The sequence below is a fragment of the Malassezia sympodialis genome, genomic scaffold, assembly GCF_000349305.1.
Source record: "Malassezia sympodialis ATCC 42132 genomic scaffold, msy_sf_10, whole genome shotgun sequence".
NCBI lineage: Eukaryota > Fungi > Basidiomycota > Malasseziomycetes > Malasseziales > Malasseziaceae > Malassezia > Malassezia sympodialis.
Genome location: NW_017387808.1, coordinates 188,665 through 200,130, shown reverse-complemented (window position 1 = coordinate 200,130; position 11,466 = coordinate 188,665). Strand labels below are relative to the sequence as shown.

Below are 11,466 nucleotides of genomic sequence, written 5' to 3'. Positions count from 1 at the left end.
AGCGCGACGGCACAGCAGCCATACTTTCATGACCGTCTCGCCCTCCGGAGAGAGCTATCCCCTTTTGGACGACCGCTTCAAAATCATCAATAACAAGCGGCCGGTTAGCACAATTGGTAGTGTGTCTGACTACGATGGGACTTCCCAGTTATCAGGAGGTTGCGGGTTCGAGCCCCGTGCTGGTCATTCTTTTCTTTCCCTTCACGACACATAAAACACCTCATATAGCATCTAGGCAAATCGTCATCCAACAACATCGGCCGGTTAGCACAATTGGTAGTGTGTCTGACTACGATGGGATCATCCCAGTTATCAGGAGGTTGCGGGTTCGAGCCCCGTGCTGGTCAGCTTTTTTCCCGATACCCGCCAACTGCGAGTTCGATTTTTTTTTTCTCATTTTGCCCATTGTCACCACAAGAATGAAGCACTACATGGCTCGGTTGCTAGTAGACACCTACGATCAGTAGCCAGCCAAAGAGCATTTGTGACATGGCAATTCCAAATAGGAACTGGATCCGCGCAGTGCGTTGAGCCTGCGTCACTGTCACGCTGCTAGGTGACGTGGGGTCCGGGAGGACCACGTAGCGGAGCGAGCGAAGCTGTGTGTCAGCCATGGATACGTACCAGGAAGAATGCATTCGAGGCAAACATGTACAGAAACGTGAGCCAGTAGATCCAGCGGCCCAGGCCCAGCACACCGACCGCCAGCACGACAAGCGTGCCGACAAACTTGTAGCCCGCGTAAGCGAGCAAGTCGAAGATAGTGTGATCGCCCTGGATGTTGAGCAGGTAGCACCCCAGTTTGATGGCAAAAAACTCGATAAGGATGATCGCAAGGGCCCGCGATGCCGTGTAGCCCAGCACCTCGGGGTGGAAGCGGCCGCGCAGCCCGTAGATGATCGACGCGGCAATGACGTACGTGACAAAGGCCATCAGGGGTATATACATATCCGGGCTGTTCACGTCCTCCCGCGGCACGCAGTACGAGACCGGCTCGCCTGAGGCACTGGGCCGCCGGCCGTCGGCAGAGAGCGGGCGGTCCGGCGTGCTCATTCCCGCCGAGAGCGTCGACGGACCCTGTCCCGGCGACATGATGCCTGAGCTGCCGTACGGCGTCGAGTAGCGCAGACGGCGCGACCACGGCTTGTGGCGCCACGGGAAGAGCAGGATCCGCAGCTTATGCAACACGTACGAGTTGGATACCTTGAAGTAGTGCTTTATGATGCGCATCGGCAGCAGTGCACGGAAGTTTTTCTGCACGTACGCCCCGCCGACCTGCGCGACGTGGCGCCCAAACTGCATGCCCATCTGCGCCGTGGCGTCGTTCATCATGTTGCCCGCCTGGAACGACGGCATGCCGGTACCCCCCGCGAAACTCTCCCACGCACTGGCGCTGTGTCCAGGCGACTCGGGGACGTAGCCATACATGTCGCCCTGCGGCGTGTATGGCTGACTCGGATTCGCTGTGTACGTGTCGTCCATCCATGCACTGGCTGATTGATACGTGTCCATGCTCTGCGGCAGGCTCGCCGCCGAGCCCGAGCGGTGCGGCACAGCGGGCGGCGGTGTGTACGAGGCGCCCATGTCGAGGTGCGTCGACGATGACATGGGGCTGGGCGTCGACACTGGCGGCGGCGAGCGGATGCGCTGGTACTCGGACTGCGGCGGCGGTGCACGCGCGACAGGGCGCGCGCCGGGGCCGCCGCGCGCCGCCGCGCCACCACGGGCAGGNGGGCAGGCGGGCGGGCGACGGATCCGCGCATGGCCGGGCGGCCGCCGCGCGCCGCGGGCTGGTGGCTGGGATCGTTCGCACGTGCATTCGCGGGCGGGCGGGCGCGCGTCGGTACGGGGCGCTGCAGCGGCGGCGCCGGAGAGCGCGCCGAAGGTCCCTGGGGATGCATACGGAACGTCGACAGCCGAGGACGGACGGCGCGCGGCTCGGGGGAACATCACGTGACAAACCGCAGCCGCTCGGTGCGCGGGCGCAAAAGAAAAGGACCAGCCACCATGCCGAAGGCCAAGGGCAAGGGCGGTAAGAACCGCCGCCGCGGAAAGAATGACAGCGACGACAAGCGCGAGCTAGTTTTCAAGGACGAGAGCCAGGAGTATGCCCAGGTCGTCAAGATGCTGGGCAACGGCCGTCTAGAGGCCATGTGCTTTGACGGCGAGAAGCGTCTCGCGCACATCCGTGGCAAGCTGCGCAAGAAGGTCTGGATCAACAATGGCGACATTATTCTCCTGTCGCTGCGTGAGTTTGAGGACGGCAAGGCCGATGTCATCCAGAAATACACGCCCGACGAGGCCCGCAGCCTCAAGCAGTACGGTGAGCTGCCGGAAACGACCAAGATCAGCGAAGAGACCTTTGGCGACGACGAGGGCGGCGAGATCGAGTTCGAAGAGGCCAGCGACGAGGAGGACGAGGACCTCGACGATCTTTAAAACTACGCAGATCCGTAGACCTATGTGCACTAGTCCCTACGGGCCGCGGCCGCCTCGGCCTGCGATGCATCGGCGTCCGCGCCGGGCGCCTCGCGCATCGCCTCGAGGCGCACGTCGAGCCACTCGTGCCACTTGCGCCGCCGCGCCGCCGCATGCCGCGCGGCCGCGCCTGTCGTGTCGGCTGGACGCACACGCACGAGGACATCCTCTGTGTCCTGCACGAAAAAGAGGCGGTATGTCTTCATGCACACACGGATGTCCAGTCCGTTCTTGACGAGGAAGCGCGAGCCGTCCGCCTCCGAGCCGTCCTCCGGCGCAGCCGGCAGGTTGCGCTGCAGCAGCGGCGCGCGTGTCTGGGCCGGCAGGCCCTCGGTCGGCGCCCACAGGCAGTAGGAAGCAATGTACTGCAGCCACCGCTGCTCCGCGTCCTGCGGATCGTCCAGCGTCGTATCGTCGTGCGAGAGGAGCTGGATACGCACGTCGCGCGCGGGCAGCGGCCCCGACGTCGGCGCGTCTGCGACCGGCGCCACCTCGATGCGGAACAGCGGCTCTTCGCGGCCCACCGTGTGCTCCGCCTCCATGCGCGCTGCCACGAGCCGCTGGTACATCTGCACGTCGCGCGCGTCCACATCAGGGTCCGCACGCAGCGCCTCGAGCGCCTGCTGCGTCGCCTCAAACTGCGCGAGGAGCGCCTGGCCCTTGGCGTCTGTGCTTACCGTCACTGCCGTCTTGACGAGCGCCTGCAGCACCTTGTCGATGGTGAACAGCACATACCCGTCCTTGGTGTACATGAAGCGCACCGCCTCCTCGAACGTGCTCTGATCCACCTCATTGTCGAGCAGGCGCGCAATCAGCTCGAGCGTCACCGCATAGAATTGCGCCGGATGCAGCCGCATCACCGCCTGGTCCGCCTCAGGGAGGTGCGCCGCGTCCGTCAGCTGCGCTCCCGGCACGTGCGCAGCGATCGACGCGACGAGCCCCGCTGGGCCCGTCGCAATATCGGCCAGCCCCAGCGTCGCGGCCAGCGGATTCACCTTGGTCCACGACGAGGGCGTTCGCGCCGCGAGCTCGGCGCCGACGCACTTCAGGCGGTGCAGCCGCTCGTACAGCAAGTGCAGCAGGCGCACGAGCACATAGAGCGTCGTATTGCCAAACAGCTGCACCGTCTCGGGCAGCGCACGCGGCGTCGGCTGTGCATCCGTGTGCGGCGCCAGCGGGCGGACGTGCCATGTGTCAATGGCCTGCACCGGCGCCTCGGCCGGGCCGTCGTCGTCCGCGGGCGACGCGCTCGCCGACTCGGCGTCCGGCTCGTCGGAGGCCTCGCGGGGCGCCGAGGTCCGGTGCGGCACGATGAGCGCACGCACCGTGTCCAGCGGCACGCCCCATAGGCGGGGCAGGAGCGCGTGCAGTACTGAGAGGACGCGCGGGCGGTCGTGGGCGCCGGTCGAGGCGGACGAGCGCTCGAGGAACTGCGCGAGCAGCTGCAGCACATGCACGAGCACATCCGTGTCGTGCACCGCATAGGCGAGCTGGAAGCGCGGCACGAGGCGGGGCAGGCTCGGGTCGGCCGCGAGGCGGCGTTGCTGCTGCGCGGCCTGCAGCGTCTCCATCTCCTGCACGAACGCCTTGTTCGTGATGGCCTTCTTATCGGTGCTCTTGAAGTTGACGCCCTGGTGGTCGAGCGCCTTGTAAAAGTTGCGTGCGTCGACCTCGCGCCACACCTTGTTCCACTCGCGCTGCGCGCGCTTCCACTCCTCGTCCTTCTGCTTCAAGCGCGCGAGGACCACAGGCACCGCGACCGACGGGTTGTCGTGCAGCGCCGCAATCACCTCGAGGCCATGGCTGCGCCCATACACCTTTTTGATGATGCGCTGGTAGATGCTCTTGCTCTGCCCGCCAAGCCCCGGTTTGAGGCGGAACGCTGCGCGCTCCTCCGCGTCCATCACGGCAATGCGCGCGGCGATCGGCTCCAGCAGCGCAATGGTGCGCAGGTTCGCCTCGATGTGGTAGTCGTACTCGTGCCGCTCCTCCTCGCTGCGGTACAGCGCGTCCTCATACACGTTCTTCTTGTGCGGGTTGAACGACTCGCCCTCGCTCGCCCACGTGGGGTAGCTGACCCACCCGTCGTTCAGCACCTCCCAGCACAGCGCGTCACGGCCGCTGCACGACAGGTTCACCTCCGACTCGGGCAGCTTGCGGTACGACGGTCCATACGACTTCTGCGTCGACAGGTCAAAGCGCTCGCGCTCCAGCGCGGGCACGTTCTCCAGCACGGGGTCCTCGTGCTCGAGCCACCCATGCCGCCCCATGTCGTAGCCCACGAGCTGCTTGAAGGCATCGAAGAGCTCGCTGTGACCGCCCAGGAACAGCGATGCACGGTCCACCAGCGTCGCCACATCAATGACCTCCTGCGTGTACAGGTTCAACAGCTTCAAAAAGTCCAGGTACGTGGCGCGGTCGTCCAAGTGCTTCTTCACGCGCTCGAAGAACGCTACCTCGTCCATCGTCGCCATCGGCGCCACAGGCACCAACTCACCGCCGACCATATGCGGCGGGGGATACGCCTGCAGGCCATACATCGCGCCCGCAGGCACATAGCCCTCGGGCGGCATCGCCTCGTAGCCGGGCGGTAGCGGAGCACCAGGCGGGTACACCGCATCGCCCACCACCTCGCCCGGGCCTGGGATCGCCTGCACATACGGCGCGCCCGGGGGCGGCAGCCCATGCTCCGCCTTCTTGCTGCGCTTGCGGCTCGCGCCGGCCTTGGGCGGGGGCAGGGACGCCTCGGGCGGCACACCCGGCTCGTCTGCCATCCGCTTCTTGCGCGGCAGCGGCGGCGCCGCATGCCGAGGCACACCGCCGACCATGTCGTACGGCGCCGCACCGGGTGGCGCGCCCTCGGCGGGGCCCATGCCATTCGTGACGTGCCCCAGCATGCCAAACAAGCCACTGCCGCCCGGCGCCGCGCCAGTGTCGGGCAAAAACTGCTGGAACTCTTCCAGCAGATCCTTGGCATGGTCGAACAGCACCGTAACTTGCGCATACACCTCGTGGATCGGCCGCTGCTCCTTCTGGTAGGTCTGCAGGATCTCCAAGAACTGCTTGTACGTATCGGGTTCCGCACTAAAGCGCTGCTTGATTTTGTTCACATAGTTGATCGCATGGTTGAACTCGACAGGGGGCCGCGGCACCGGCTCCGGCGCACCACGCGCCATCGGCTCGTAGCCGACCGGCGGCCCATTCGCGAGCGGAGCTCCGGGCGGCGCACCCGCATACGCCCCAGGCGCAGCCATGGGCGGCATGCCCATCGGCCCCGGCGACGCGCCACGCAGCGGCGGCGCACGCGACAGCGCGGGTCCCGGCAGCGGCGCGCGCTCGGCGTACTCAGGCGCGGGCACATATGCCTNCGGCGGGCGGGCGCCCTCGTGCAGCGGCATGGGCGGCGGGCCGGGCGGCGGCGCGTCGGGGAGGCGATGGAGGGCAGGGGGGCCGTGGCCTCCAAGAGCCTGTGTCGTGGTCCCGCTGGGCGTGGTGACAGTGATGAAGTTGCCGTCGTTCTGATCCATGCTGCATTCGATGCGGTAGCCGGGCGGGAGGAACGTGTTGAAGCCCTGGATCAGGCTCGGCTGTCCGCGGAACAGCGTCGATACACGGTCAATGACGCCGGGCGTATCGATAGCCTGGCTCTTGAACTGCTGTGAGTGGGCCGCACGTACGTCTTTCATGATATCCAGGAACCGGTTGTACACATCGGGGTGGTCGGTGAACTGGACCTTGACCTGGTCCAGGTAGGACAGCGCATCGCGCACGTTGAGTGTCGCCTTCTGTCAGCTGCGGCACACGTACCATGTCGCTCCGTGGACTGCGCCTCTGCCGATCTTCGGCCTATGCGTGCGCGAGCTTGCTGCCTTTCGCCACGCTCCCAGCGCAACGCCGTAAGGGCAAGGCGGAGAGCTGCAGCTGCAGCCGGCACGGCAAGAGCACGTGACTCTCCACTCTGCTACCTCGGGCCCGTCCGTGGAGGTGCGCGGCCGACGCCAGGGCCGCGTCGTCTATCGCTGGCTACGAGCCCCGCAGGTATATAGGTTCTCTGGGCGGCGCCACCGCCCCAGGGCATAGTTGAGTCGGAGAACAATCAGGTCGCGGCCCATGCGCATCGAATCTGCCAGCAGATGGATTTTGCTGCCGTCGATCTCGGTCCAGTGCACGGCGACCTCCGCGATAGGCAGCGGGAGGCGCAGTAGGGCATCTCCGTCGCCCCGCTGCGCCTCTGGCCGCAGCGCATGTGTGCCCTCGCTCGCACGACAGGCCATCTGGGCCAGCAGCAGGATCTCTACGTCAAAGATCCAGCGGTCAATGTGCGCCAGGGGAAACAGGCGCGCCACGGACGCGCGCGCAAAGAGCTTGAAGCCACACTGCGTGTCCTGGATGTCGGGCTGCTGCGGTAGGTGCTGCACCGTAGCACTCTTCGGCACGGCACGGGGCCACAGCCTGCTTAGCGAGGGGGGGTGCATCAGCAGCGAGAGCACCAGGTGGAAGCACCGCATCAGCAGGTTGCGCAGGAAGCTGCGCTTGACCACCGCGTCACTCGTCACCAGATGTGCGCGCGAGCCGACGACAATGCCATGACCTGCCGGCGTGATGACGCGCACCATCTCGCGGGCCAGCACCGACAGGTCTGCAAAGCGCGTCGCACCATCCGCGTCGGCAAACAGCACGAACGCACCGCGCGCATGGAGCATGCCATGCCGCACAGCGGCACCCTTACCGCGGTTCTTGTGCAGACGTGTGATGCGGATCTCTGCACCGCTCGGAAGCGCGCGCCTCTGCGCGTAGGCCACGGCACACTCGCACGTGCCATCGCGCGACCCATCGTCGACGAGCAGCAGCTCATAGGTCGATAGCGGCTGCGTCAGGGCGCGAGCCACATCCAGGCCTGCATCACGGCTCAGTGGCTGTTTCTTCTCCCGCTGAAATTCCAGCCAGTCGAGCGTGTCGTCTAGCATGGCCATGAGCCGCTTCTCTTCATTGTACATGGGCACAACCACCGTCAGCTGCACGGCCGCCTCGTCGGCCATCGTGGGCAGCGGATGCCAGTGACCTGCATCATCGGCGGTCATGTAGGTGCATTCCTCTGCGCTCGTTCGGGACGTCGCCGGCGTAGCGAGCCACAGTGCGGCGTATGGCTGCGGTTAGTTGGGCGACGTACGAGAAGGACGGCAGCGGCGACCGTGGCCAGCAGCACAGATGTAGGCACACCACCTATCCCTGCCAGTACCATACCGAGGAGGTATGATAGAGGCGATGCCTCGGGGACGACGCCAGCGAGCGAGCCCGCACAGCAGGCTGCGCCCATTGCTTGGGAAGAAGCAAGCGAACGACGGGGCCCTGCAGCCCTCCACGTGGAGCTGGGCGACCGGGGCCAACGCCGGCGCCGCGTCGCCGATAGCCTCCACGGCGAGCGATCGTTGTCCCCCACAACGAGGAGTGTGAACGCAATGTCTCTGAGCATCCAGTACAAATTTCCACCGGAGGCATACCAGGTTCTGCTATTGTTGAGCCTCTTCCTGTATGTGGACCAGGCAGGCCCCAACACGCTTGGCGCACGTATTCGCCAGGCGGTGGGAGGTCCGTCGGTGATCGATAAGATCCGCCGTATTGCCATTGGCATTCATATTCTTGAAGCGGTAGTGATGCTCCTTGTCAACATTCGCCGCGGTGCATCATTGCGTGTGACGGTGCGTAGTGCGGACGCTAGCTGACGTTGCAGTGCAAGTGGGTGCTGACCACGCTCATCTTTGGCGGTCCTTCTTGGGGCACATTTTCCCGTATGTATCCAACCGCGCTTACCACTGCAGGAGTCAACCACGGCGTCTTCTAAGTGAATCGATGTAGAAAAAAAAATCCGACAAGAGTGAGACTCGAACTCACGCGGGCAGAACCCAATAGCTTACCAACCGTACGGTTGTGCTTATAGCAGGCTACCGCCTTAACCACTCGGCCATCTTGCCACACCAACGCCAGCGACGGGCGTTTGCATCACTATAAGTTCAAACTACATGAACGAGTCGTCGCTCTCGTACACATCTTCCTCGCTGCCATTACCATCCTCTCTCGCCGCCTGCTTCTGTGCGGCTTGAATCCGTGCATGACGCTGCTTTTCACGCTGCGACTCAGCAATGGCTTCGTCGGAAAACACTGTGTGAGTCGCAGGTCACGTACAGTGCGAGTAGTCCTTCGCGGCCGCCTGCTCTTTGTACTGCCGCTTGGCCTCTAGTGTCTCCTTTTTCTGACATAAGAGTGCGAGCGTACCTGCTGTAACGCATGCTCCTTTTTCTTGCGGCCTGCGGCGCGCTCGCGCTCTTGCCTCTCGGCCTCAAAGTCCACCGTGCGCTCTTCTTTGGTCTTATTCAGGCGGTTGACAATCTCGTTCTTGCGTTCCTTGACGTAAAAGCGTTTCACGAGCCTGTCGTTGTGAAAGGACACGGCGCCTACGGCCATATCGCCCGTTTTCTGCGTAAGCGTAGCGGGCCTACCTTGACATTGGCATGGGGCGTGTATATAATCGTAACATTGTTCTTCTTGTTGCCCTCAATGGAGTTGGCCTTGACCAGCTGCGAGCAATCTTCCAAGAGCGCGTCGGGAATGGCCGTCCACTCCATGCCCTCAGGCATGCGGAGGTACACATGGGCAGACGAAAGCTCATGTAAACAGGTCACTGCCTACCTTATCGACATGGAACCATACATCCTGCAGTCAGCCATGTCGTGGGCATACCTCGGGGAAGCCATGCCGGATCAGATCCTCGTCTTTGCGTCAGTGCAAGTGTCTGCAGCATACTTTCGACCTTGTCCTTGCCCATGTAAATGATTACTGGGACACTATGGACTGGCTGTAAGCATGCGAAGCGTACCATGGGACGTGAAGAACAGCACCATCGCTTTGAGCTAGCTCTTGATGACCGGCCGTGCGTCGTTGCGTGGTAGGGGCGAGGTGTGACCACGTGACACTACCGCCGACGCGTGTGGCGGGGGGTGTTGATCTCGAACCGATATCATGGGCGAGGGCGAGCCGGGGGGCCTCGAGGCCCGCATGACGTCCATGTCACTAGGTTCGCATGAGCCCAAGACCCAATCTCGAGGACATGGAGCCACAGCACTCATGAACACAACGTGGCTGGCATCGCAGCAGCGCAAGGCAGCACCGCCGCCGTTTCAACCACGTCCCCTCAAAACGGTCGCGAAAGTGGAGTCTCATGCGCCCGCGCAGCCGCGCGCCCCCCTCGTATCGAGGCATGCAGCAGGCAACGTGAGCGCGAACTCGCAGGCGCCGTCGCACAGCTCGATCGCGCAGGGGCGCCCGACGGGTTCGAGCAGCACGGCATCCAAGGGCACGTCCGCTGCGCCGAGTGAAGTCAAATTGGATTTGGGTCGCTACGATGGTGGTCTCGAGCGTGATGAGCACAAGGGACGGCGCGAGCCAAGCAATTCGGACGACCCTGACTTGCTTGCGATGGACTCATCCATGGACGGGCTGCAGCATCAGCCGACGCGGCCCTGGAGCCTGTCGCAGTTTGAAATCGGGCGCCCGCTCGGCAAGGGCAAATTTGGGCGCGTGTATCTTGCGCGGACGAAGGCCGTCCCGTCGGCGCGGCCGGGCCACCAGGGCTATGTGGTAGCGCTCAAGTGTGTATACAAGAAAGAGCTCGTGGAGAACAAGGTGGACCTGCAGCTCCGGCGCGAGATTGAGATCCAGATGAACCTGCGGCATCCGAATGTGCTTCGCATGTTTGGCTACTTCCATGATCCTGGCCGCATATTCATGATGCTCGAGTTTGCGGGTCGCGGCGAACTGTTCAAGATCCTATCCAAGCTGCCAGAGCGGCGCTTTGACGAGGCAACAGCGGCCAAATACATTGCGCAGATCGCAGATGCGCTCCAATACCTACACTCCAAGCATATTATTCACCGCGACATCAAGCCGGAGAATCTACTCGTCGGTATCCGCGGGGAAGTCAAAATTGCAGACTTTGGGTGGAGTGTGCATGCGCCCAGCAACCGGCGTGCGACGCTATGCGGCACGCTGGACTACTTGCCGCCAGAGATGGTTGAGGGCAAGTCACATGGCGGCGCTGTGGATCTCTGGGCGATGGGTGTTCTCACGTACGAGTTTCTGGAGGGCGTACCTCCATTTGAGGAGCTCAGTGGCGCGAGCATGACGTACAAGCGGATCGCATCGGTGGATCTGCATATTCCGACGCACTTTAGCGAGGAGGCCAAGGACCTCGTTCGCTCGCTGTTGCGGTACCAGCCGGCGGACCGCCTCCCGTTGTCCAAGGTGCTGCGACACCCGTGGATCATGCGGTACGACCCCCAGGCGTTTGTACGGGCAAGTCGCTACGTGCGCGCAGACTCAGCGTAGCACGGTATCATTCGCGCAAGACTCTTATACTAACACACTACCATAAGGATTACTCGGATGCCGCGTTCTTCTTCTTGCCAGGCGTCTTGATTACTGTAGGGTGAGACAGAGCATACGTACGCGACTTGTGAATGTAAGGCAGCACACCACCACCCGCGATCGTCGCGCGGATGAGCGAGTCCAATTCCTCGTCACCACGGATCGCCAGCTGCAAGTGCCGGGGCGTGATACGCTTCACACGCAGGTCCTTCGACGCGTTGCCTGGTGTGAGAAGTCACAACGTACCTGCCAGCTCTAGCACCTCAGCCGTGAGGTACTCCAGGATCGCACTCGTGTACACGGCGGCCTTGGCGCCCACACGAATGTTGTTCTGCGACTTGTTCTTCAGGTGACGGTGGATACGTCCAACGGGGAACTGTCATGAGTAGCATGCACCTACCTGCAGGCCCGCACGCACCGACTGCGACACGGGCTTCCGCGATTCTGTCTTTTGGCCCGTCGTCGGGCCTGTCTTGCCGCCAGTGCCTGCCGCCATCGTGGTTGCTGGGCAGAAGCGAGGACGCGCCGGTACGTGTTGATCAGCGCGCGCGTTTCGGCCGACAGACA

General features: G+C 63.5%; 7 protein-coding genes across 7 annotated transcripts; 2 read left to right on the top strand and 5 right to left on the bottom strand.

Moving 5' to 3' along the window:
• Window positions 1-443: 443 nt before the first annotated feature.
• Window positions 444-1,608, bottom strand: MSY001_2235 (uncharacterized protein; the record flags this gene model as incomplete). The annotated part of the gene is made up of 2 exons (XM_018884073.1): window positions 444-599; window positions 625-1,608. 2 exons carry the CDS (start codon window positions 1,606-1,608, stop codon window positions 444-446), a joined length of 1,140 nt encoding a protein of 379 aa, XP_018740770.1.
• A 399-nt stretch (window positions 1,609-2,007) lies between these two features.
• Window positions 2,008-2,439, top strand: MSY001_2234 (uncharacterized protein; the record flags this gene model as incomplete). The annotated part of the gene is made up of 1 exon (XM_018884072.1): window positions 2,008-2,439. The coding sequence occupies one exon, from the start codon at window positions 2,008-2,010 to the stop codon at window positions 2,437-2,439; it is 432 nt and encodes a 143-aa protein (XP_018740769.1).
• A 29-nt stretch (window positions 2,440-2,468) lies between these two features.
• Window positions 2,469-6,164, bottom strand: MSY001_2233 (uncharacterized protein; the record flags this gene model as incomplete). The annotated part of the gene is made up of 2 exons (XM_018884071.1): window positions 2,469-6,131; window positions 6,156-6,164. 2 exons carry the CDS (start codon window positions 6,162-6,164, stop codon window positions 2,469-2,471), a joined length of 3,672 nt encoding a protein of 1,223 aa, XP_018740768.1.
• Window positions 6,165-6,491: 327 nt separating this feature from the next.
• Window positions 6,492-7,795, bottom strand: ALG5.1 (Glucosyltransferase-like protein; the record flags this gene model as incomplete). The annotated part of the gene is made up of 2 exons (XM_018884070.1): window positions 6,492-7,625; window positions 7,649-7,795. The coding sequence occupies 2 exons, from the start codon at window positions 7,793-7,795 to the stop codon at window positions 6,492-6,494; spliced, it is 1,281 nt and encodes a 426-aa protein (XP_018740767.1).
• A 699-nt stretch (window positions 7,796-8,494) lies between these two features.
• Window positions 8,495-9,377, bottom strand: MSY001_2231 (uncharacterized protein; the record flags this gene model as incomplete). The annotated part of the gene is made up of 8 exons (XM_018884069.1): window positions 8,495-8,637; window positions 8,662-8,728; window positions 8,752-8,952; window positions 8,976-9,140; window positions 9,166-9,189; window positions 9,217-9,248; window positions 9,280-9,327; window positions 9,353-9,377. The coding sequence occupies 8 exons, from the start codon at window positions 9,375-9,377 to the stop codon at window positions 8,495-8,497; spliced, it is 705 nt and encodes a 234-aa protein (XP_018740766.1).
• Window positions 9,378-9,495: 118 nt separating this feature from the next.
• MSY001_2230 (uncharacterized protein) lies at window positions 9,496-10,860 on the top strand (the record flags this gene model as incomplete). The annotated part of the gene is made up of 1 exon (XM_018884068.1): window positions 9,496-10,860. One exon carries the CDS (start codon window positions 9,496-9,498, stop codon window positions 10,858-10,860), a length of 1,365 nt encoding a protein of 454 aa, XP_018740765.1.
• A 49-nt stretch (window positions 10,861-10,909) lies between these two features.
• Window positions 10,910-11,395, bottom strand: MSY001_2229 (uncharacterized protein; the record flags this gene model as incomplete). Its single annotated transcript, XM_018884067.1, has 4 exons — window positions 10,910-10,953; window positions 10,981-11,121; window positions 11,146-11,275; window positions 11,300-11,395. 4 exons carry the CDS (start codon window positions 11,393-11,395, stop codon window positions 10,910-10,912), a joined length of 411 nt encoding a protein of 136 aa, XP_018740764.1.
• Between the last annotated feature and the right edge of the window lie 71 nt (window positions 11,396-11,466).